Raw genomic sequence first — 23,799 nt, forward strand, 5'->3', positions numbered from 1 at the left:
ACTAGCAACCTTTTCATAATTGAGATCTACGTTTTCACCATAAAACCATTTTTCCTAAAATTGCTCCCTCTCACACTTTAAACTTTTTCTTACTATCTTTTATTCTGGCTATGGACCCAATTCTTCTAAAAAGATAAAACTTGTTAATCTTCGTCAGAGATTCTTTTGCAAACCAGTTTGTCACTGGGCACTTCCAGATGAGCATTTTCTTCTTTTGAATTTTATCTGGCATCTATAAACCATTCTCTATCTGCACAGGTAAGGATCCAAGTAGAAGCTATCCAATCACTTGCATGACCAGAGAGAAAGAAAATTATTTTGGTAGATGCATGTATCACAATTATACTGTACCTAGTTTTTCTGGATTGCTGATATTGTCCTTTAGAATTTGGGTTGTATAATATAAAGATCACATCCCATTAAAAAAGTCTCACCATTTGCCTGTTCAAGGCTGCTTTTTCAAGTAATTATAATTTGCTATAAATGAAAATCTTCACTCTTGAGTGCAGTTTGAGGTGACTTTTATTTTAATTATACTTACTGTTATTCACAAACTTCTCAGACTTGTGTAGGAACACTAACCATTGTCTTATGCAAAACACAACTGGAGTAAATTTACTTATAGCTACTTTTCTCATTCATTAGTAATTAAAATCTCATATCAGAGACTAAGCTTCATAAAACTATCACAAGCATGGGTATACACCAGTTAGCATACTATCTGGCCTTGTGGCAGGAATCAAATCAATATCTACAGAATCTCTTGTGCAAAGCTTAAGCAATAAAAGTGCTCACATGAATTCAGGTCTGCTTCCCTTTAAAGTTGGATTCCAGACGAAATAAATTTTATAAAGACTATAAGAAATGTATTAATATGGTAAAACTATTACTTCAAAACCCAATTTTAAAGGAGCTGTTGAGCACTGCTGATTATTTGGGGTCCTGAAACATATCTCACATAAGTGCTCCAAACAAAATATGATTTGTAATGTTTTTTAAAATGTGAAAAGCTGGATTTTGCAGACTGCTTGGTGCACTTCTGGTTGTTTCTCTTAAAAAAGTAGAAAAAAATCTACAATTTTGTAGTCCTTTGGTTTTATTTTCTGGGATAAAAAAGTATAGGCATAAATGTTTTTTCACAGTCCTCTTGAAGATATCCTTTAAAACAACATCAAATGGCTTAATTCATGTCTCTTGATTATCAGGATTCTTTGATATCACTGTCAGCCTTGATTAACTGGTTGAAAATTTCAGAGCAGAATAAGTAACTTTCATGAATATTTCCCCAATCCCTGAGAATCATAATCACCATAGGTATATTTTGTCCTTTCATCATACATCTCTGGAAAGTAGCCGTGTTCGTTCATTGTTAATAGGGCAAGGAGCAGTGTCATAGAGGGTTAATCCATGTAAAGTGGCTTCTACCCGTAAAGAAATTTTCTGGAACAGAAAAGAACGTTACATACAGAAGTTTGCTCCTTAAAGAAAGATCACATGTTCAATATTTTCTGAGGAATACCTTTTGGGATTAGGAATGTAAATCAATTCTAATGAGTAACAAGAGAGAGACAGCTGTTGTACTGCTGTAGTACCAACAGAAATGGGAAAAATAAGCTTCTTTCCTCAGAAGTTCCTTGGTGTTCTTTGGTTTCTATGAGGAATCGGTAAAACTAAATGTTGAGGATGGCCTATGTAAATGTAGGCAGAGTTGATAAAAGTTCTCTGAATTTCTGCAAATTCAGTTGTTTTACAACCCTATTTTCAAGACTGGACCTTGCTAACAAAACACTATTTCTCGAAACACAGAAACAATTCACCTGAGAAGTTCCTCTTCCAGCATCACTGCTTAAGAAGTTAATTTTCGAAAAGGCAAGAGTTGCTATAGAAAGCTTTCTTATTCCACCTGAAGGAGGTTTGACTGCATAAATCTAATTCTACATTTTCTTACCTGAAAATCACGAATATAAGTCAGGAAAAAACCGAAGAAGGAAAGTGACATAGACCATTCTGCTGCAGTAGTGATCATGTGAAGCACATAACCCTTAAGTGACAACAAAAAAAGAATAATTCTATGAAATTTCATTCAAATGATCTATAATTTTTCTCAAATAAAAAACCTGTAATATTTATAAACCAATCTGCGTTCTGAATATCAACCCCTGGTTTATTTAACATATCTCTAGAATTAAAGGCAGACATTAGAAATAGTCCTAAATGATCTATCATAGTTTCATCCACAGCAAATAAAATTTTCATTCGAATAACTAAGACAGGAGAACTTCTACTCTACAACCAAGAAGTTACTACCTTTCCCAAAGCCACGAGTCATTAAATGCCACTAAAAAAAGTTTAAGTAAACGATGTTCATGATAAACTTAGTGCTATTTTTTGAGCATTAAATAATATATGGATTCTAATTAGGAGAACCTAGTAAATTATTTCATTTAGTCATTCTCACAAACATGTCCTATCTAGGGCTGATTCTTTAAAAATAATTTAAAATAAAATGCCACCTGAGTGGTTTGTGAAAACAGATGGACTCATCTTATTACCTATTCAAGCATATGTCCCACCTCGCTTTTTCTCAGTATCAGAGATGCTATGTCCATTCAGATATCCACTATATTGGAACCCAAATGCAGAGTCCATAATAATAAACTTCCAGATAACAAAAAGTAGGAAAAGAAATTTTTTTCAATTCAGAAAACAAGTATTCTACTAATAAAAGATTTCAGTCAGGTATACTGCATACTATATCCACCTTTAGAGGAGTCAATTTCTGAGAAAACTCTTTGCCATCACAATTCTCTTCAGATTTTGAAAATGTTCACAGACCACAAAGTGACAGGAGAATGTGGATGGTTCTACATAAACTCTATCATTTATAGAAAATAATCCTAAGACATCACCGATTTTTCTACTGAAAAACTTTTATTGTTAGTAGTGAAATGAAAAATACATCAAAATCAACCAAAACAGTCATCTTTACTATAAAACTAAGTTTTATAGACTCTCAGTTCTTACTTTGTCCTCAGGATTCCAATGGAGTTTCTGTACTATATCAGCGCCAAAACTGCCACTGTACAAAAGTGATGAACAAGTCAGCACTGTAAAAAAAGTAAGTCAAGGAAGAATCTCAGGGAAGACCTGTAAGTTTAATTTAAAACAAAACAAAAATCTCTTTAAAGATATAAAAGGATTACACATACATTTGTTTCCAAGGTCCAAACCCATTTCTTGAAGACATCATGTTACATGGCAGTAGTAAAATTTAAAATGTGCCCAGAAGATTACTATGATGCATAGTCAATCCCTCTTTGCTCAATAATTCATTAGTTCTATCATAAGCTTTTGCTACATAATTGTTCTCAAGGAGGGCACTAACTAATCCTTCCTGTCTTTGAAGTAAGTATGATTAGGCTAGACATCATCTTTGTTTCTAGCTCAGTCACTAGGTCCCATGTAAAAATTTGAATTTCACGTTTCAAATTCTTTAATTTAGGGTTTACTAAACCCAAGAATATCACCCACAAAAGGCCTACTTATGATATGCCAACAATGTTCACTTAAGTTTTGTTATTCAATTCCAAGTGTAGCCACATTCTACAGCAAAGGATACTGCTAAATGCACTTACTCCACACCAGATAACCAACAGTAGTCTGATCCAGAAGACTTGTTTGCTGTGAATTTTGGGCTGCATTTGGTAGGAAAGGATAGTCTGAACAAACATGTATAATGAGCCCATGCCAAAGGTGAGCACAGCTCCACATACATGTACAGCAAAAAAGGTGGTTTTCTGAGAAGTAAAAGGAAGAAATAAGTAAATAAAAGAAACCCCAAACGCATCGACAACACAATATTTAAAAGCACAAGCCCAGCGATTTCAATAGGACATTCACTGAATGGAAAAGCTCTGCAGATTCTACAAATTATTTCCTGAAGTAATTTTCCCTCAGTACTCAGCATAAGCCTGAGAATTACAGTAATCCATATTACTTCATATGCTACTACTGAAAACATGATAGTAATTATTCATTTACACATTAAATAATAAATTTTAGAAATAAGTAAATTCCATAGTATACTAAATGGTGATATGGGTTATAGAAAGAGTAGAACAAGTTAAAGAAGACTAGGATGCTTGGGAATGCAGAGGGTAGGGAGTCTCAACTTAAACCTAATTAAAATCTAAATGCAATTTAAAGGCTCAAGAAATTAAAACATCCCCCCTTGTCTCTAGTTTGATTGGTTTTGATAAATTATACAATGAGGGATTACCATAAATTGTAGTTATCTTCTCCTTTACCTTACTCTTTGTTTTCACTTTTTAATTTTTTTCCTTTGCCTTACTCTTATCAGTATCCATTTACATTTTACTCTATATGTCCCTGTTTAAAAGTGATGACAGTAGTTCACCAAAAATTCTACTATCAAAGGCCTTTGGTTGAACTGTATTTTTCTAAACTGATGCTGTCTGTATGTCATTTGCTTGAGAAGATACTATGCAGCACTTGGTAAAGAGGGTATGACGAAGGTAACAGGAGAAGACAGGTTAGGTTAGGGGTTGGTTCCCTCCTTCTACAATCAACTGTGCTAATTCACATAGAGTCCACTTTTTTAGTTGAAGGTGCAAGAAATTTCTAGTATAAAGAAATAAAAGGTTATAAAGCAGAAACTAACACACCATTGTAAAGCAATTATACCCCAATAAAGATGTTAAAAAAAAAAAAGAAAGAAAAGGTAACAATTTATTTGCCAATGGCATTGGTTTCCTTTTGGAGAGAGAAAGTGCTACTTTGATAAGGTTTGGGGTGTTTTAACTGGCAATAAGTTATGAGCATTGGGAAGGGGAAAAAAGTCATTGTTACTACCACTCTGGGTAACAAAGAAAAAAAAACATTCAGCACCCATAAAACATAATACAAAATGGTAATATCTTCTTGGTTCATGTGAATTTACCTATATATATAGATATATGGATAAAGGCTGCAAAAAATGAAACTGACTATTTTAGGGCTAAGAGCAAGAACATGGGTGAATTTTTCTCCTTAAAAATATTCTCGCATATATCTGTCGACTGAAGAGAAAAAAAAACACAACCTAGAAGTTGAGAATTATATTTTATTTGGCAGACTTTCTGAAGACTTCAAGCCCAAGAGGCAGCCTCTCACATGGCTCTAAGGGACTGCTTCAAGACAAAAGGGAGGAGCCAGGACATATAGGAGTTTTATAACAAAGAAGATTACTGTTAATTAAAGAAAACCAGGTATCTCAAATTAATTTTGTGCTTTTCTGTTTGGGAAGATGCAAGAGTCGGGGCTCACTGAAATCATTCCATTGATAAGCACCTTAGCTGTCTAGGGCCAGTATCCAGCCCCATCCTGAGTCCCCTCAGGGTGCACCGTTGGTGGGTGGCTGCAGGCCACCCATCTGTCTCCATCCTGAGTTTCCTCAGGGCTCACTGCCCGGGTGGCTGTAGTGGTTTGATGGCTGCAATACCCTTTGTTTACTGAAATGGCAGGCAATGTTTTTCATTCATATATTGATGAAGCTAAGTACAGATATAGCCTGACCAATGCCCACATGTGATCAGTACACAGTTCCATCAACAAAATCCTGTAGTTAAAAAGAAAAATAAAGAATGGAGAGCATTTACTACTGTATTTTTATAATCAAAAGAGAGGTATATAAAACTGGTTTTAACTGCCCAGCACTTCTGCTTAATCCACTCAATTTTGTCATTTTGGAGACTAGGAAAACAGCAAAAGATCTTGAAACGGGCAAGAGATTATTCTTTCAATGGAATATTAGAGCCTCTGGGAATGGTTCTACAGAAGTGTGAATTTTACTTGTCTTTGATTAGGCTATTTTGCAGAGAGACCTTGTACAATGATGGATATTATGTGTCTAGACAAAAGTTAACTTATTGAAAATGCATAATAACACAAATAATCCATATGAATAGAAATGCATATTGTGTCCTATTGAATGAAACTGACTATCACTCTGTGAATAATGACCAGTTTTGCTAGCTTTGCATCTATCTGTAAATTCATTTGAGCATTCATTATCTGACTATAAATGTGTGGTACTTTGATTTCTCTTTTGAAGTGGTTTGTATTACCTACTATTCCTCTCATTAATAAATTAAATACAATCTTTGACATGTACAAAAGTCACGATTTTATCTTCTTTAAAAATATATCATTTAACAAAGACAAAAATGTATTCTTTGACAAAGAGAAATTACAGAGATATGTGTGGTCAGGGGCAAATGTTTGCTATAGAACTTAAAAACTATGTATTGAGTGGCCTGTAATCTTCACCTAAAAGCAGTTAATGAAATTTAAGAACTAATCTTTATTCCTTCCAAAGTCTCCATGAGGATAAATTTTCTAGGAAGGGAGAATGCCATGTGACAACAGAGGCATAAATTATAGAGTTATGCTGCCACAAGCCAAGAAATGTCAAGAATTACTAGAAGCTGGGAGAGAGACATGGAATAGATTCTCCCTCTGAGCCCCCAAAAGGGAACCAACCCTACCAACACCTTGATATCAGATTTCTGGCCTCCTGGACTCTGAGAGAATAGATTTCTGTTATTTTTAAGCCACCCAAATTGTAGTATTTTGTTATGACAGCCCTAGAAAATTAACATAGATTTCTGCCTAGTTATCCCTTTCAAGTTTCCTTGAGGATGAATATCCTAGTGCCAACTAAAGAATGTCACTCGCCATCTGGCCCTACAAGGATTGAGTCATTAGCCACGGTAGTCATTGACCTTCAACATACTCTGAAAGGAGCTCAGGGCAGAGATCAGGAATGAGGCACTCTGCTCTGTGGAAAGTGGCAGAACAGGCCTTCAGACAGTTAGATGTTTTCAGGAGACAATTTTATGAACCCAATTTCTTGCATCTTCCCATACTTAGAAAAGCACTAAAATCATTAACTAAGATATCTGTGCCTTGTGACTAGCAGAGACCTTCTACTGAGATGTGTGTTTGACAGCACGTACCCTTTCTCCAATAACACATATATGCTGACCTCCCCCCTTAACCTCTTTGGACCAGTCTCTCAGAGCTATCTCAGAGGCTACCTCCGGGCTATCGTCCTCAGTAAGTCCCCAGATAAAACTGCAACTCACATCCCTCTCGTTGTACGTCTTTATTTCAGTAGACATTAGGAAGGGAAATATTCCTAGGCACTGAGGACACAGATTTGTTTTGCTGCATGTTTTTTTTCCTTGTGGCTGTGCGGCTTGCAGGATCTTAGTTCCCTGACCAGGGACTGAACCCGGGCCCTCAGCAGTGAAAGTGCGGAGTCATAACCACTGGGTCCCCAGGGAAGTCCCTTGCTGCGTGTTTTTATATACACTTGTTTTCAAAGAAATATGTATTTTTTTAAGTCAGTGTTTTTGTGCTAAGTACTATGTTAGGTGCTGGATATACAATGGTGAACAAAACCACTGAGCTATAATTAGTGGAAATATATCAACTAAAAATTTTTTAAATAAATCTAAAAAACATAGATAAAAAATTAGACTATAAGAAGTGCTGCACAGAATTAGTTTCCAGAGGCTTGGAGAACACAAAGAAAGAAAACCTGAAATATATAGGAGGAAATCTATTGACAAAAAAAGACGACTTCCCTGAGGAAATAGTCTGCCTACATCTATTTAGGCTTGGGGCTGTGGAATGTGCAACAGAAGAAACAATGTATGAAACAGAGTAAACCGGTCTTATTTAAGGAACACAGACCCGTGTTATGTACAATATTAGGAGGGGAATGATGTAGAATGAGGCCAGACAGTAGCCAGATCACAAAAGACCTCTGAGTTAATTAAGCAGTTTGGCAGTTTAACAAATTATTTTTTGCTCTCTTGATTCTATCTCTTTTCATGTGACCTTGGACCTGTGAGCTTTAAACAGCAGTACAAGGAAACAGAATGAGGTGTACATATATTTCCAAAAGATTACTTTGGCTGAGGCATCAAATTAAAGGGAGGTAACAGTGAATGCAGAGGAACTATTAGGGAGGCTAGGGCAGTAATCCAGAGGAGAGGTGATGAAATCTAAACTGGTTGAGAAGGAGATGGTAGAGACAATAGAAATGAAAATAGAGAGAAGCAGATGTTTTCAAGAAATATTTAAGAGATAAAACCAACAAGTCCCTACTTTAAAACAAAGTGCTTGCCTCTCTTCCAAGTTAAGCTCTCTAACTGTAAACCATTTATAGACCTGGTTTGTGTACAATTTTTCCATGTATGAATCAACTAGAGTTTGTCTCTGCAAGAGAGAAGTGGGGACAGGAGAAAGAGACAATGCATTCACCACTTTAAATAAGCAGTGAAAGTTTACATTAGAAAGGAAGGAAGGAGAACTGTTTGATATGTAGGTAATGCTACAGGGTCTGCTTATAAATAGGGTCCAGCAATAATTTGCAATGGGTGCTATTAGGAACTGCCATTGGAATTTACTGGACTGTGTAAAAAAGTATCAGTTACTAACAGGAGTAGTATGCTATATGTGGAGGTCACTTTGGAATCCATTTTTACCATACAGTCATGAGAGATATTGTTAAACTGATCAAGGGATAACTGGAGCAAAGAATCACTATGCATATACTAAAAACCTCCAAGTGCATTTTTTAAACACTGAGCTATACAAACTGATTAGGGAAGGCAGGGCCCTATTTGTGGTAGACAGCTAGCTAGTTGTCCACAAAAGTTTTTGTGTCCCTTCCATAGTATAGAGTTGCCCTGGGAACTGATGCCCAGCAAGATTACATTTCCCAGCCCCTCTTATATCTAGCAAAAAGGAATGTCAGTGGAATGATGCGAGTCATTTCCAGGTCCAAGTTTCTAAGAAGTAGGGGTGAATTGTGCATGTTCTCTTTGACTGTTTCAGGCAGCTAGATGCAGAAGACCACAGAGTTTTAGGGAATTGCAGGGCGCAAAGATGGACAGTGTCTGGGCCTTAAATCACCATGGGAGGAAGGCCATCTATCAACCAAAAATACCTGCACTGGATGCATGTATGTAAGAAATAAACTTCAATTGTGCTGTATGTGTATGGCTGATTCATTTTGTTGTGCAGTGGCGGCTAACACAACATTATAAAGCAACCATACTCCAATAAAAATTAAACAAACTTCAATTGTGTTAAGCCACTGAAATTTTGGACTTTGTTATAGCAGCAAGCATTACCCTAATATCCACTTGAATTATACTTATAGAGTTTACTAGTATTAACCATTACTAAAAAACTGAAAAAGAGGAGCATTCAATCAGAAGCATTATAGGAATGGAGAACCTTGAATAAAAAAGAGAGATGGAATATGCCTTTATACATGTATTTGTATGATGAGGGTGTGTCTGTATGTCTGGATAGTTACTAGATGTCGAAACAGGTTACCAAATGTACAGACTGAAACTCTAAAGGCTGCAGGGATTAATAAAAAAAGCACCATATGCTTAGGATGCAGCTGGTATTACCAAAGACTCCTCTGAAAGAACGTCAGTAGAAAGGAACGTGGAGACTTTACAAATATTTGCTGAAGGCTGACTGCTACCTTAACATAAAGAATTCCCTGAGAAAAAAACTGGAAAAGCTACAGCTCCTCCCTTGACTTCCTCATTTAAGTGGCTGGGCACCTAGGGATGCAGGCAATAAACAGGAACATCTAAACAAGAATATAAAAGAGGTAAATGAGTGTAACTTGTTAGGCATAATAAAAAAAGAGTTTAAGTCTGTAATTGTGTCACTTATAATTTATGTCAATTCTCTCTGGTCTTAGAGTAATCTCCAACTAAGTAGTAATAAAGAATCTAGTAAGTAAAGAGTCCCGAGGATCTTTAAAAAGTTATAATAATTTGTATTTGTTCAGAAGATTACTGAGAATGAATTTTTCTAATTTCTAAGAGGGTCAAGTAATTTAAAGGCAGTGGATTCCATTTTGTTAAGGCAAAAAACAATAACTACATGTAACTGAATCTTTCAGGTTTTCTTTCTTAGCATGTATTTTTATGTACTTCAGGAAAATACCTGTGCTGAGCTAAAACACAAACCTGGAAGTTTGCCACAATAGAAAGTCCTAAACAACTCAGTAATCCAAGTACAAGGCCAGCCTTGTTTAATTTGATGATACGACTCTCTTCAGGATTCAGAGCATGAACTTGCTTATAACGAACATAAATGGTCGCAATGCCTGGGAAGAGATAATTGGAAAAACAACAAAGTAATAAATAACTAAGGAATAAAGTTGCCAATAAAGAGCTCACAAAGGTCACGGCTATCCAGAAACATAGAGTTTCCTTTTAAAGCTAATCTGATAAAAGAAAAAACAATAAAAAACAAACAAACAAAAAAAAAAACGGCTGTAGATTTTAAAGAACTTTTAAGGTTGCATTGTGAAACTACTGCTACCTCTGTGTGACTGAGCAAGTCGTTTGCCTCCCGTAGCCCTCATATTAAAAATATTTAGGAAAGGGCTTCCCTGGCGGCACAGTGGTTAAGAATCTGCCTGCCAATGCAGGGGACACAGGTTGGAGCCCTGGTCTGGGAAGATCCCACATGCCACGGAGCAACTAAGCCTGTGTGCCACAACTACTGAGCCTGTGCTCTAGAACCCACGAGCCACAACTACTGAGCCCGCATGCCACAACTACCGAAGCCTGTGCACCTAGAGCCCATGCTCCTCAGCAAGAGAAGCCACCGCAATGAGAAGCCTGCGTACCACAACGAAGAGTAGCCTCCGCTCGCCGCAACTAGAGAAAGCCCACGCGCAGCAACGAAGACCCAATGCAGCCAAAAATAAATAAATAAATTTATTTATTTATTTTTTAAAAATTTAGCAAAAATTTAAGAGATTAAGTTTGATGTTTTCTGAAAATCTCTAGAAATAAATTTTACATAAAGCACAAAATATTCTATATGATTAGCATTAAAGTCTAAAGTAATTAGTTCTAGAACACGTATAAAATGAAAGGCAAAAAACACCAAAGGATTATTTGCCTTGCTCCCATTTCATTTTATTTCAAATTACTACAACTTGGCTCAATCAGATATAGCAGTCAGTTACACAGAAAAATAAAACCCACTTGACTGTCCTTAATGGTTAAGAATCATTTTTTTAACTTCAATGTTTGACCTGACCAAATAATAAACATCATATGGAAAAATGCAAACATTTTAAACAATCACGATTGATGGAAGAAGTATTATTTTAGTAAACCATTAATAAAAAAATTGGTTCAGGGACTTCCCTGGTGGTGCAGTGGTTAAGAATACACCTGCCAATGCAGGGGACACGGGTTCCATCCCTGGTCTGGGAAGATCTCACATTCCGTGGAGCAACTAAGCCTGTGTGCCACAACTATGGAGCCTGAGTGCCACAGCTACTGAAGCCCATGTGCCTCAAGCCCAGGCTCAGCAACAAGAGCAGCCACAGCAGTGAGAAGCCCGCGCACCGCAACAAAGAGTAGCCCCCACTAGCCGCAACTAGAGAAAGCCCGCGTGCAGCAACGAAGATCTAACACAGCCAAAATTAAATAAATAAATTAATTAATTTCAAAAAATAATGAACAGGAATGTAAAATACTGTAGTAGAACTCAATTTCTTTGGCATTAGAATATCACTCAAAAATCAAAACATGGTTCCACAGCTATTCTCAAACTTCTGAAGTGTTTATCTTAAAGGAATTTTGTTGGGGTCAGCTGTGGTCAGTGTGTTTACAGCTCTTTGTCCTTTATTGGTTGCTTAAGAAATCCACTTAGGGCCTCAAGGAATATTTGGTTATACTTTACAACCTCTATAAGCAAGTATATTTGGTTATACTTTACAAGTTCTATTTCTATAGTAGTCAAATAGCCTTATAGGTATTTTTAAAAGATTTCCATAATTTAGCATTTCTAGAAATTATTTTTACTTTAAAAGAAACATATCTGTGATCAATGATTTAGTGATAACATTCCTTCAATTGTAACTAGAAAGTAAAATAAATAACCCAACAGTGTTGAAAGAAGAAAAGGGCAGTTCAGCTATTAATTTTGATTGTTAAAACCACTCTCACTACTTACATAAAACTGCAGCAATATTTAACATTGCCCCAAACAAGCATTTTTCTGGAGCTACTGTACCAGTGTCACTGAAAGAAAAAAAAAAGGTATGAGGATTTCTCATATTAGATTTAGTATACACATGTATTTCTTCTAAGGGATAAGAAACAAAAGGGGTTATTTCAAATCCTTTATCTTTTTATAAATCTATGAGCTCAACTCTTACATAATTTTATAAGAACATGATAATTTGAGCTCGCAATACCTGCCTTGTTCACTTTTTTCTTATATCACTTAAGGTTATTTCTTTTTCACATAATAGAAATCACTGTGAATTGATAAAAAAGCTATCCTTATTATGTTAAGGCTGCGTTATTAACTTACACCAGTCAGGCGGCACGTTTACCTGTCTCACCTGAATATTCCCTAAACACCAAAGGACCTTTCATGATTCTTTTGGCATCTGTTATTTCTGCCTATAATTCAATTAACACCCAATCGTTTCCTGATTAATTTAAAAAAATATTTATCAAGCACCTACCAGCATTGTCAGACAGCATTTTAGGGACAGGAACACAGTGGTAAGTACAAGAGACCAAGCCCTTACCCTTCTAGAGATTCCACTCAAGACAGCCTTGCTGACTCACACAGCTCTCAGTCCAGACTTCTATGAAAATCACAGATCACGCTGTGCTGCAATGTGTCTGTTACATGCCTGTCTTTCAGCGCAGGGTGAAACGCATAGATCTTGATTAATAGCCCACCATTTACTACTAACTGGGGAACCTTGAGAACATTCTTTTATATACCTAAGATGGTTCCCTATCTATGAAATGGGGCTATCAATTCCCTCCCAGCCTCATCAGATCAACGTGAGGAAACAAAACTGCGGTCGTGCATGTGAAGTGTCTAGCACAGCAGCAGACACACAAGAGACACCCAGTAAATGTTAGTTCCTTCCCCTTCTCTCAAACTACTGAAAAGATTAAAAAGACAAAGTCTTTAGCCTCAAATTGAAGTACTATAGGAAAGAGGTAAGAAGGATCTCAACTCAGACAATGTAATAGGAATAAAAAAGAAATAGAAAGTCATATCCGCTAAGGAATCAATAAGATTTGGCGAACATTTGGATTAGGTTTGGGAAAAGTAAAGCATCAAATATGAATTCTAAGGATTGCTCCTTCCCACTCTAAAATGTTTCTTCAGACACAAAAGATTTTGTTACTCTTTGATCATCTTCAGGGAGTGGGGATTATGTTTCGTTGTTGTTGTTCCTTCTACCTTTCAAGTTTTCAAGAATAATGCCTATGTATTATTCTTATAATCAGAAAAAAAATCCATAATTTTAACAGTCATATTCCAAATGATGCTCCTGTTTTGGATTACCCCATAAGTAAATAACAGCACGCACTTCCAAGATGGCTGGCTAAGTGTGCTCTGGATCGGAATGACAAACTGGCCTATAAGTGAAAACACCCATCAGCATCGCACTTCAACCCAGTAGTCATCAAACTATTTTGATCACACACCGTCAAAAAAAAAATTGTCTGGCATCATTATATGTTATTTATCATATTATTATACATATATTAAATATAAGTTTAAATAGGTTTTTTTTTTTTTGGCCGCACCGAGTGGCTTGTGGGATTTTAGTTCCCTGACCAGGGATTGAACTCAGGCCCTCAGCAGTGAGAGTGTGGAGTCCTAACCACTAGACTGTCAGGGAATTCCCAAATGTAAGTTTAAATATTTTGAAATAAAAAATACATAGAAGTTCTAAAAAATTCTTCTTATGCCCCAGTGGCTAGCCTCATGCACCCTACTTGAGCATTCACTACTTGAACTAAGAGAACACCTGAAGCACACTTGCAGTGGAATTGTCTTTGAATTGTGAATTGTCTTTGAAGTGAAATTTATATTTGGTTATGTCTTTTGGGGACTTTAATAATTAAGCCTTTTAGGTAGGGTCTATGAACTGAAAGGAATTCTGCAGAGTATCTAGTCTAACTCAACCATTGAATTTAAATATATTAGAATGTTGGAGAAAGTTCCCCGTGCAACAATACTAAGTTCATTTGCAAAAAAGTTAAAAGGTAGAAGGACAGAGACAGAAAAGGAAGTGCCTGGGGTCATATCGATCAGAGAATCACATGCAGTACCATTAGAGAACTGAAAGTGAAAAAGAACTCAAACAGACAAGTTCTCTAAGGGGAAATAAAAATGCTGAAGGATGCTCAGGAATATGTATGCTCTCCTGGAGTTACTAAAGAATGAACTGGCTCCTTAAGCTGCATGTCCCTCTAGCAGAGTGGTAAACAGAGGTGACTACTTATCAAAATTATTCCTTGAACTGGAAACTTAAATTCTAAAATATCTTTGGATTTTGTAAATCTTCCCAAAGTGGACTCAATTTGTTGGTGTCCTTTGTGCTACGCCATACCATAGTGGTAACAACAAATGTAATGGCAATGCCCTGACCTCTTCTTGACATTTAAAAAAGATAAATTTAGCCTTTTGGTTTATCATCCTTTAAAAGTTCACTATTTTCTGTGTTGGAAAGGTTATTTTTCAGAAGGTAAACAAATAAATAAATGAAACAACTACAACAAACAACAAAACAAACCAAACTCTGGAAGGAAATCAACCAAACCATTTATCACCTCTGGAAGGGCAGGAACTAGAGGGAGGCTGGAAGAGTCTTTCACTTTTTATTTTTATAATCACTCTAATAGTGTTTAAAATTTGTTATAATAAGCACATATTGCCTTTATAATTGGGGGGGGAAGAGGGTTATGGACATAGCACATGCAATTGAGTACCCATACTTACATCATGAGTAGTTTTGAAATTTCAAAACTATTATCAATAAATTTAGATACTTAATGTGTCAGAAAGATCTAGGCAACATGTCATAGATCAGCTCGGTGCTTTGTGACCGCCAGGACGGGTGGGATAGGGAGGGTGGGAGGGAGGGAGATGCAAGAGGGAAGAGATATGGGAACATATGTATATGTATAACTGATTCACTTTGTTATAAAGCAGAAACTAACACACCATTGTAAAGCAATTATACTCCAATAAAGATGTTAAAAAAAAAAAAAAAAGAGTAAGAGCACAGTCTCTAGAATCTGAATCTTGGTTCCATTAATTACTGAGTCATGTGCCCTTGGACAAACAACTTCATCTCCCTGGACCTTATTTCCTCCTCTACCAACTGGGGGTGATAGTTCCTGCCTCAAAGGGTGGCTGTAAGGATTCAATTATTTAAGACCTGAAGAATGCTTAGAACATTACCTTGTACACAGTAAGTGGATCAATTAATGTTTGTCATTACCATTATTTTTTAATATTATTATCGTTGCTCTAGCATTTTTTAATGGTAAGGGGAGAATAATTCCAATTCTATCTTCTGAGACCTCAAATAGTTATTTGGAAGACAAGGCACTGAGGTGTCACAATTCACTAACTGAACCTTAGCCCTCTGTCTCCACATTTCTCTATCACATAGAAAGAGGCAAATACAACTTCCTTTTTATGTTCCTTTCACTGTTGTAATATCAAACATAAAAGTTGAATTTTAAAATGTTAAAATTGAATGTTGGGTTCAATGTTAAAATATGAATGAGACATACCATTCTCCATAAAAGAATACATTTCACTGACCTGATATAAGGCAAAACAGGGTCAACATGGTGAAGTGTTATAGCAGTGATATATGAAAATATGAAAGCAGCAGCCGTCCAAATTACAAGGGCTGAAGGAAGGAAACTGAGCCCTTGCTGAAACCACCACATCTCAAACACGTCTCCTGAAGCAGAGAAAAACAAATTAGAAAAGATTATTCACGCGTATTTCATCTATTCTACTTTAGCCATCCCATCCCACAACCTTGTACTTATCATCCTCAGCTGTTTCACTTCTCATCGGCCCCCACAACATCTACTGACACCTGCTCTCCTTCGGTTTCTCAGTTAATGGAACCAAGATTCACCCACTTGCCATATCTAGACACTATCTTTCTCCCCCATCTTTCCACACGTAACCAAGTACCAAAGACTGTTTATTCCACCTCCTAAATTTCCTCAAATCTACCCGTTCCCTCCATCTTCACTGCCACTACCCTACTTAAACCACCATCATTTCTTGACCAGATAATTATTATAACCACCTAGACTTGACTTTAAAATCAGAATGAACCTTCTAATTCTAAAATACCAACCTGACCACTTTATTCTCCTCCAGAGAACCTTTTAGTGCCTCCCGTATGCCCTTATAAATTGTCCTTCCTCCTTAACATGTCTATAAGGTCTTTTTTGTTGTCCAATCTCTATTTAACCTTTCTGTATTCCTCTCCCGCCAGTTCTGTCTGCTCCTAGTTCCTTGCCCTAGCTATCATCATCTTCATCATCATTACAAAAGCACAGTGTTTACTGTGTCAGCAACGCTACTAAACACCTTAAATACATGATCTCATTTACTCCTCACAACAGAATTATAGAGGTTAAGAGAATTGCCCAAGGTCATAGGGCTGCAGTAGAGACAAGACTCAAACTCAGGCAGTTCCAGTCTAACACCAATCACCATGCTATACTGCCGCAGAAAACTTCTTTCAGATCGTCAAGTGTGTCATGCCCTCTTGTGCACCTTTGAAACTTGGTGCACGTTGTTTTGCCTGGATGACTAGACTACTATGGTGTCACCCCTCCTGCCCCACTACCACCAGTTAACTGCTATACATTTTCAAGCCTCAGCTCTTCTAGCTTCCGCTGTGTACCTGCTTTGTTCCCAACAGCAGGCTCACTTTCCCAACCAGGTCATTCATCACACTTAACTGTTACTCGCTTGTTTGGTTTTATCTTCCTCAATAAACTTGAAAGGGCCTACATATACACATACCACTTATCACCATTTCCTCCCTTAAATTCCAGACTGACAATGTTAATAAGTAATAAGAGGTCAATAATATGAATTAGAAAATATTAATGTATTTTCATGCATTTAATTAAAAAGAATAAATACAGAAATATTTTCAAATTATAAGAAATTACTCCTACACATGTGAAAATAATTTCGTATTTGGAGGAGTATTTTTTCATAGTGTGATGGACTGAAATTTAGTATTTCCCAAGGACTCTGTAAAAACTTACAATTCTAATCTCCACAATCCTCCAATGTGCTCAGCTTCCTCATCTCAGACTGACCTTCCAGATAATAAAACCTCAGCCATTTGTGACTTGTTACTTGTCATTTACTCTGATCATCTGACTTGCTGCTAAAATATGAACATTTAAATCTTGCCAAATAAGTTTCTTTTCCTTTATCCCTAAAGTCACCATTATACACTTGATTTGAGTAATTTCCTGTCTGAATTGTCATAATCTCCTCTTTTCCGTTTTTTTTTTTTTTTCCTGTCAGCCCTTAACATTCCATCAATTTTACTCTTCTGTTTAGCTAATCATGACAGTTCCTTGCCAAGTTCCTATAGGACTTTCCCCAACATAAGTTTCTGGGACAATAATTCTCAATTTCAATAAATTTTGATTAACTTCTAAAATCTTTCATGTTTCTCCTTTCATCTCTTTAAATGTTATTTTGTTTTTGTTTGTTGTTGTTTTTGTTTTTGTTTTTGCAGTATGCGGGCCTCTCACTGCTGTGGCCTCTCTCATTGCGGAGCACAGGCTCCGCACGCGCAGGCTCAGCGGCCATGGCTCACGGGCCCAGCCGCTCTGTGGCATGTGGGATCTTCCCGGACCCGGGCACAAACCCGTGTCCCCTGCATCAGCAGGTGGACTCTCAACCACTGCGCCACCAGGGAAGCCCTGTTTCTGATAAATTCGATTCTAAAATCTTTAGGAGTCTAGTTCCTTATTTGTTGGTTCTGCCAGCCCTTGTACATGTGTTTTTCTGTTTTTGACTATGAGCTCCTGTTTGGATGATCTTAACTGGGAGTATTCTAAGAGGCTTAGATTAAGGGTGAATCATTCCAGGGAGGGTCTGTATTTACTTTTGCCAAGCACTCTGGCACATTATGAACCCGGGCCGACTTTTAATTTCTTGGCTTCCAGGCTCTTTAGACCATGTAGATAAGTAAATTTGAACCATGAATCTGAGTGATGACAGGCCCTGTAGTTTCAAGTTCTTATGTGGTATCTTTATTCCCCCACCTGGAGCTGTGGTGAAAATGAACAAATTTCTTTGTGATCCCCCTTTGCCAGGAAGGAGATATTTTTCCTAGCCCACCTTTCATTGAGTGTATAGATTTTTGAGCGTCCTGGCTTTGGGGGGAGGTGGTTCTCCAAGGCCATGAGTTGTACAATTTCAAGTAGAAATATTTACATTTTACTTTTTATGGAAAAGTCATCCCCTGACACACAGGCATCATCTACACAAACTGTATCATGTGAATAGTGTCTCTGGAAGTTGTACACCTGGGAGGTCAAAGGGGTATGAATTCTATCTCTCTACCTTGGGTGGTGAGCAGGGGGAGCTTATCATTTACCTTTGATTGTACTTTATTTCAAAGACTCCAAAAGAGACACACTACTGGTTTACTACTCTGGTGTCAGCTCTCTTCGACTTATTAGTCCTGAGAATTTGTTTCTTTCCTACGTGAACTGCTATGCATTTACAAGGCTAATATATTCAGCATTTCGGTGTTTTGGCAAAAGGGATTTTCAAGACATTTTGTCCACCCCATTGCTAGAAGTATGACCTCTTTTTTTTAAAACAAAGAAACAAACACTACAACTCCCAGAATTCTGTGGGTCGCATTAGTCTCAGGTATGTTGGAAGGAATGGTCCCAGCCAGGTTCCAGAATAGTAGATAATGTCAGAGAAGAGAGTAGGAGTGGTAGAGATAGATGTCGGAGGATTTCACTGGAGGGACAAGTAGGCGATGGTTCATTTCAAAGTTGGGGGAAAGCACTGTCTTCCTCTAGGGAGAATGGGAGAGCCTATTTTATTTTATTTTACTTTTTTTGGCCACCCCACACAGCTCACGGGGATCTCAGTTCCCCGACCAGGGATTGAACCTGGCCACAGCAGTGAAAGCCGGGTATTCTAACCATGAGGCAACCAGGGAATTCCCACATGACCTCTTCCTTTAATTGTTTTTTCATGTCCAAATCCTTCCTATTCTTCAAAATCAAGCTGAAATACCATCTTCCACACACAACCTTCCCTAATCCCTTTGCATCTGGAAATAAACACCCCTTCCTCTGAGAACATTTGATTTGCACATCTCTTACAGCTCAATATCTTCTAGAGTATAAAAGTTTGGGAGGGTGTCTGAAGTGGATAAAATCCTTGGTGAGGGATTTCACTTCTCTGCCCAAGCAGAGAAGAGGGCCTTGCTCACAAAAATTACTCAATAACCCGAACCAAGTTCTCATAAACCCCAAAAAGGTTCATTATTTTTCCATTTCAGTACAGGAGACCCCCAACTTAACGACAGTTCAACTTAGAATTTTTCCACTTTATGATGATGCAAAAGCAATAAACATTTAATCGAAATCTTACTTTGAATTTTGACCTTTTCCCAGGCTAGTGATATGCAGTACAATATTCTTGTGACAGCGAGATGCAGCTCCCAGGCAGACACAAAAATCACAAGGGTAAACAACCGATACACTTACCACCATTCTGTACCCAGACAACCATTCTGTTTTTCACTTTCAGTACAGAATTCAATAAATTACATGAGATATTCAGCACCTTATTATAAAATGGGCTTTGTATTAGATGATTTTGCCCAACTGTAGACTAATGTGTTTTGAGCAAGTTTAAGGAGGGCTAGGCTAAGCTACCATGTTCCTGTAGGTTCTATGTATTAAATGCATTTTCAACTTATGATGTTTTCAGCGTACAATGGGTTTATTGAGACATAATCCCATTGTAAGTGGAGGAAGATCTGTTCGTACTACCGTTTTTCCAGGCTATCCAGATTCTAAGGCCTCAGAGTAACCTTAGGTTTTCTCATCCAAAGCCCTCACATGTTGTCACTAAATGACGGCATTTCTACCTTCAGTCATTGGCAACCATTCTTCCTAGTTGCCAGTGTAAACACTCAAATCAGATTCTCAATTCTCTTGGCCTATTTTTTTCTTCCCATTCATCCATTCTATGTGCACTGCCAAATTAACAGTCCTAAAACATTTTTCTGCTCAAAAACGTTTTTTTAAATAAAATTGTGCAAACTTGGGCAAACTTCATTAATTTCTCTGAACCAGTTTCTCCTTTGAAAAATGGCAATAATATTATTGGTAAAAGCTGCACTGTCTGATATAGTCACCACTAGCCACATGTGGCTATTTAAATTAAAATTTCAATTGATTAAAATAAAATAAAATTTAAAATTTCAGTTCCTCAGTTGTACTAGACACATTTCAAGTGCTCAAAAGCCACAGGTGTCTAGTGGCTACCATATAGGATGGTGAAAATATGGTACATTTCCATCATCGTGGAAAAGTTCTATTGGACTAAGCTGGATAATTATTGCAGGAATTACACTGACATAGCACAAGTAAAGAACCTAAACACATTGCTGATACCGGTAACTTTCAGTAAATGGTCTAAAATAATACCCGCTTCAGAGAGGTTTATTCAAGAACTAAATAAGATAATATATGTAAAGATGCTCTCATAGGTGGTCAATAAATGTTTGTTCCTCTTTTAGAATGTAAAAGACAAATTACCTGTTTTACAAGTTCTCAAAATACCAGTCTTCAAATCTGCCCAAAACTGCACCTTTTGTAAATCCTGAAATCCACACACAAAGAAAATAGAGGTTGTTTCGACCCACAGGCTTTTAAAACGTAAAATTTCAAGTCAATGCACCAATATTGTTCATGGATAGAACACTATGCTATAGCATTATTAACGTTTTCTCTTTTTCTTTAAAGAGTTGACACTTGTGTATTTTATAATGATGTACCATCTGGAATTAAATAATATTTTAAATCTGGGATATCAATTTTCTCATCCTTTCTCACATTAGACATCTTTCGCTGATCTCAAAAAGGATAAAATAGAATGAAAAACACTGAGTTCCTTCCCACAGAAGGAAAGACAATAATGAGGAAAGAATGATAGCTTATTATTAAGCCAAATAAAGCACTGACTAGTCCCTGTGATGCAATGGAAGGAACACAGCTGTAAGATCAGATTTATCTAAGTGCAAATCCTAGCTTTATCACATCCCAGCTGTATGATTTCTGGCAAGTTACTTAGCTTCTCTGAGTTTCAGTATTCTGATTTGTAAGGTAGCTCTGTTCCTTAGAGTAGTACAGAGTAAGCATACAATATAATAATGAAAGGTGATTTGTACAACCACAATTAGCCACAGGGATGGGGAATGACAACACTTCATTCTTTGTATATATGAATCATCTTGGATTCCTATCTCCTTAGGCTTTGAGGGTTCTAGTTATCTAAACTGACAATTTAGAGGAAAAGCAGGGCTTGAAATAGTTTACCAGTTTGCTAAGGACTACTGAGAAATTTAAGTGCACCGACTAGGTGAGGAAGACTACTATTGCCTATGTATCATCACACAGGAAAGCTGGAAGCTTGGCTGGCAAACTGCCAGCCAAGCAAAATTAGAATTTTAATGGTTAACAATTTAAGAAACCTTTCAAGATACTTGAAAATATGCAGGAATAACCTTCATATAGTAGTGAAAGTGTTTAACAAAATGTTCTTGCATCTCTCACCTATCTCTGCTTTCCTTGAAGATCCGTGAATCAGAACTGTAGTTACAATTTTCGAATTTCACAAATATTTAAATGCCACCAGTGAAAAGATGAATTCCTTACGCTGTCTCCTCTAAGTGGTGACTGCTTAGGAACAATAAAAAAGTAAATTCTGGATATTCCAAGTGAAGAAATAAAGCCCTAGGTACACAGAATCATGCCCAATGCAAAGCATAATAGTAAACGGTTATTTTTCTAAACTCTAATTTGGCCTTCTAACAAATGTAATATTCTCGTAACGGTTAAAAATTAAATAGTCTAGAAAATTAAGTAACTGTTTTACAAGTTGGATCAAATGTTACAGGGAGAGAAGTCGGGGAGAATCTGATGATGCACGGCAAATTAGAGCTGCATTTGGGTACTGATTTACAAATTTAAATTGGGAGAACTAGGAAAATGTGGTGTTTTGTAAATGTATCCTAATGTAAGCACGGTTGTGAGGATACAAAGGACCAGCCATTTACCTTTCTGTATTGGGCTTCCCGCGACAAAACTCCGCGTAGACTTGAGCTTCGAGTAAACACAAGGTCACCACATATCTCAATTTCAAACCTTCCTCCCCCTTCTCCCCCCCACCCCGCAAAACGTTATCTGAGCCCAGGAGTGACAAAGGGAATGCATACTCAACCACAGTGTTTCGTGGGACTGGGGCTAAGGTTCTCAGTAACCGCTTAAAACAAATAAAACCAAAGAATTATTTACACTCACCGCTACCTTCTTCCGGAAGCGCGAAGCACTTGGACGAAGAGCTGGATTAACGCGTTGTTTGGTGCCGGGAAAAGATGCGAGAGGCAGAGCTCGGTCGGGCTTGGGGCAAACGGGGCGCGGAGAGGAGGGCAGCTGGGGGGAGAGAGCAAGAACCCGGACGTAAAGGTGAGTAGCGGAGACCTGAGCCCAGCCTACACCCACTCCCGCCCCCCCCCCCCCAAGGCCCCCTCGCAGCCCGCCCGCGGCTCCGGCCAGCACCTGGTCCCTCTCCCGCGCGTCGCACAGCGTAGTCTTTGGAGGCAGGGCGAGCTGGCACGCGACTCGCGCGCCCACCGCGGGGGTGGAGGGCTCCCGGCAGCGTCCGCGTCCCTACTCGCCCGATCCCATTCTCTGATACACACCTCTTAGTGGGAACTAGGGCCGGTCCTCATCCCCTTTTTGGCCTACCTTGCTTGGATGTCTGCTCGTACGGACTGCCGGCTCCGGAGCTGCCGGCAGGACAGAGGCCCCGAAGCGCGTACCCGAGCAGCTAAGTCGGCCCCGGGGCGCGCTCACCACTAGGGGGTGCGCGCTCGCGCCGCCGCCTGTTCCGACCCTATATCCCTTTACGGCAATCGCGAAAGTGTCGTGAACGTGCTGCCGCGGATCAGAGTCACTCAGTCGGCTGGAGGCGGAGGTCTGTTTCCAGGGTTGTGCTTTTGGGGGCCGGTGTAAGGCTGCGGGGCTCGGTCTTTGGAAAACGGCCAGGGTGTGAAGGGTATGTCCGGGGACACGACTCTCAAGAGGGCTGGAGAGATGGCTGCAAGCTCTGGGGTGGGGCATTGGAATATAGCTGTGTATGGACTCGCGCGAGGCAAACGCAGTCCTGCCTCGCGCGCGCTTGTGGGGAGGGCGAGGGGCGACTGCTCCTATGGCCCCGGATGGAGAGATTGATATGGGGCATTGCCAGCGGTAGAGTCCGGGGGCTGCTGTGCTGGGAGTCAGGGTGGGGAAAACCTCGGCGGCCCGGACTGGGCGGGCCGAGGGCGCTGCCCGCGCGGAACCGACCTTGGCTCTCAGGTCCACACCCTCCTGCTCAGGTGCTGCCAGGTCCACAAACGTATTACATCCTGTGCCGGATTTGCCTTCCCTTTAGCATACGGTGCTGGTGATTCGTGGCTAGGGCCGCACTTCTTGGTCAGCAACTTTTCTAGAAATTTCAGGATATATTGACAAGCTCTGAGGTTGCCAGCTAGGGCTTATTTCAGCAGTATTCTTGGAAGGAGAAAGGACAGGAGGGTTTGCT

The 23,799-nt window shown here is 38.4% G+C and overlaps 2 protein-coding genes across 17 annotated transcripts in view; one reads left to right on the top strand and one right to left on the bottom strand.

The window, feature by feature from the left end:
• Nucleotides 1-454: 454 nt before the first annotated feature.
• Nucleotides 455-23,074, bottom strand: DRAM2 (DNA damage regulated autophagy modulator 2). Of its 13 annotated transcripts, none has more exons than XM_032628216.1 (12): nucleotides 22,962-23,074; nucleotides 22,515-22,646; nucleotides 22,271-22,316; nucleotides 21,768-21,893; nucleotides 20,751-20,814; nucleotides 15,721-15,865; nucleotides 12,079-12,146; nucleotides 10,068-10,207; nucleotides 3,620-3,797; nucleotides 3,025-3,107; nucleotides 1,949-2,041; nucleotides 455-1,440 (listed from the first exon to the last, which is right to left on the bottom strand). In XM_032628216.1, the coding sequence occupies exons 6-12, from the start codon at nucleotides 15,849-15,851 to the stop codon at nucleotides 1,333-1,335; spliced, it is 801 nt and encodes a 266-aa protein (XP_032484107.1). In that variant the 5' UTR covers nucleotides 15,852-15,865; nucleotides 20,751-20,814; nucleotides 21,768-21,893; nucleotides 22,271-22,316; nucleotides 22,515-22,646; nucleotides 22,962-23,074; the 3' UTR covers nucleotides 455-1,332. The 13 variants fall into 13 exon arrangements, with proteins under 13 accessions (XP_032484107.1, XP_032484160.1, XP_032484133.1 ...); XM_032628269.1 differs by lacking the exon at nucleotides 22,962-23,074 and adding an exon at nucleotides 22,773-22,854; XM_032628242.1 differs by lacking the exon at nucleotides 22,271-22,316 and having other exon boundaries at nucleotides 21,768-21,890.
• The window catches only part of CEPT1 (choline/ethanolamine phosphotransferase 1), a 36,551-nt gene continuing 35,331 nt past the window's right edge, over nucleotides 22,580-23,799 (top strand). Inside the window, exon 1 of one of the 4 annotated variants that reach the window (XM_032628195.1) lies at nucleotides 22,580-22,679. The gene's annotated coding sequence lies outside the window, so the exon portion shown is untranslated. Of the gene's footprint in view, nucleotides 22,680-23,073; nucleotides 23,272-23,799 lie in introns of those variants that run through there. The other 3 variants (XM_032628185.1, XM_032628175.1, XM_032628204.1) reach the window with 3 other exon arrangements.

The sequence above is a fragment of the Phocoena sinus genome, chromosome 1 (genome assembly GCF_008692025.1).
Source record: "Phocoena sinus isolate mPhoSin1 chromosome 1, mPhoSin1.pri, whole genome shotgun sequence".
Classification (NCBI taxonomy): domain Eukaryota; kingdom Metazoa; phylum Chordata; class Mammalia; order Artiodactyla; family Phocoenidae; genus Phocoena; species Phocoena sinus.

What these genes read in the sequence shown, in the direction of transcription:
- DRAM2 (XM_032628314.1), bottom strand. Translation starts at nt 15,851, where the DNA reads ATGTGGTGGTTTCAGCAAGGGCTCAGTTTCCTTCCTTCAGCCCTTGTA. An exon ending in CCTGTTTTGCCTTATATCAG is followed by an intron (nt 12,147 to 15,720) that starts GTCAGTGAAATG and finishes TTTTTCTTTCAG; the next exon opens with TGACACTGGTACAGTAGCTC. An exon ending in AAATATTGCTGCAGTTTTAT is followed by an intron (nt 10,208 to 12,078) that starts GTAAGTAGTGAG and finishes ATCTCTTCCCAG; the next exon opens with GCATTGCGACCATTTATGTT.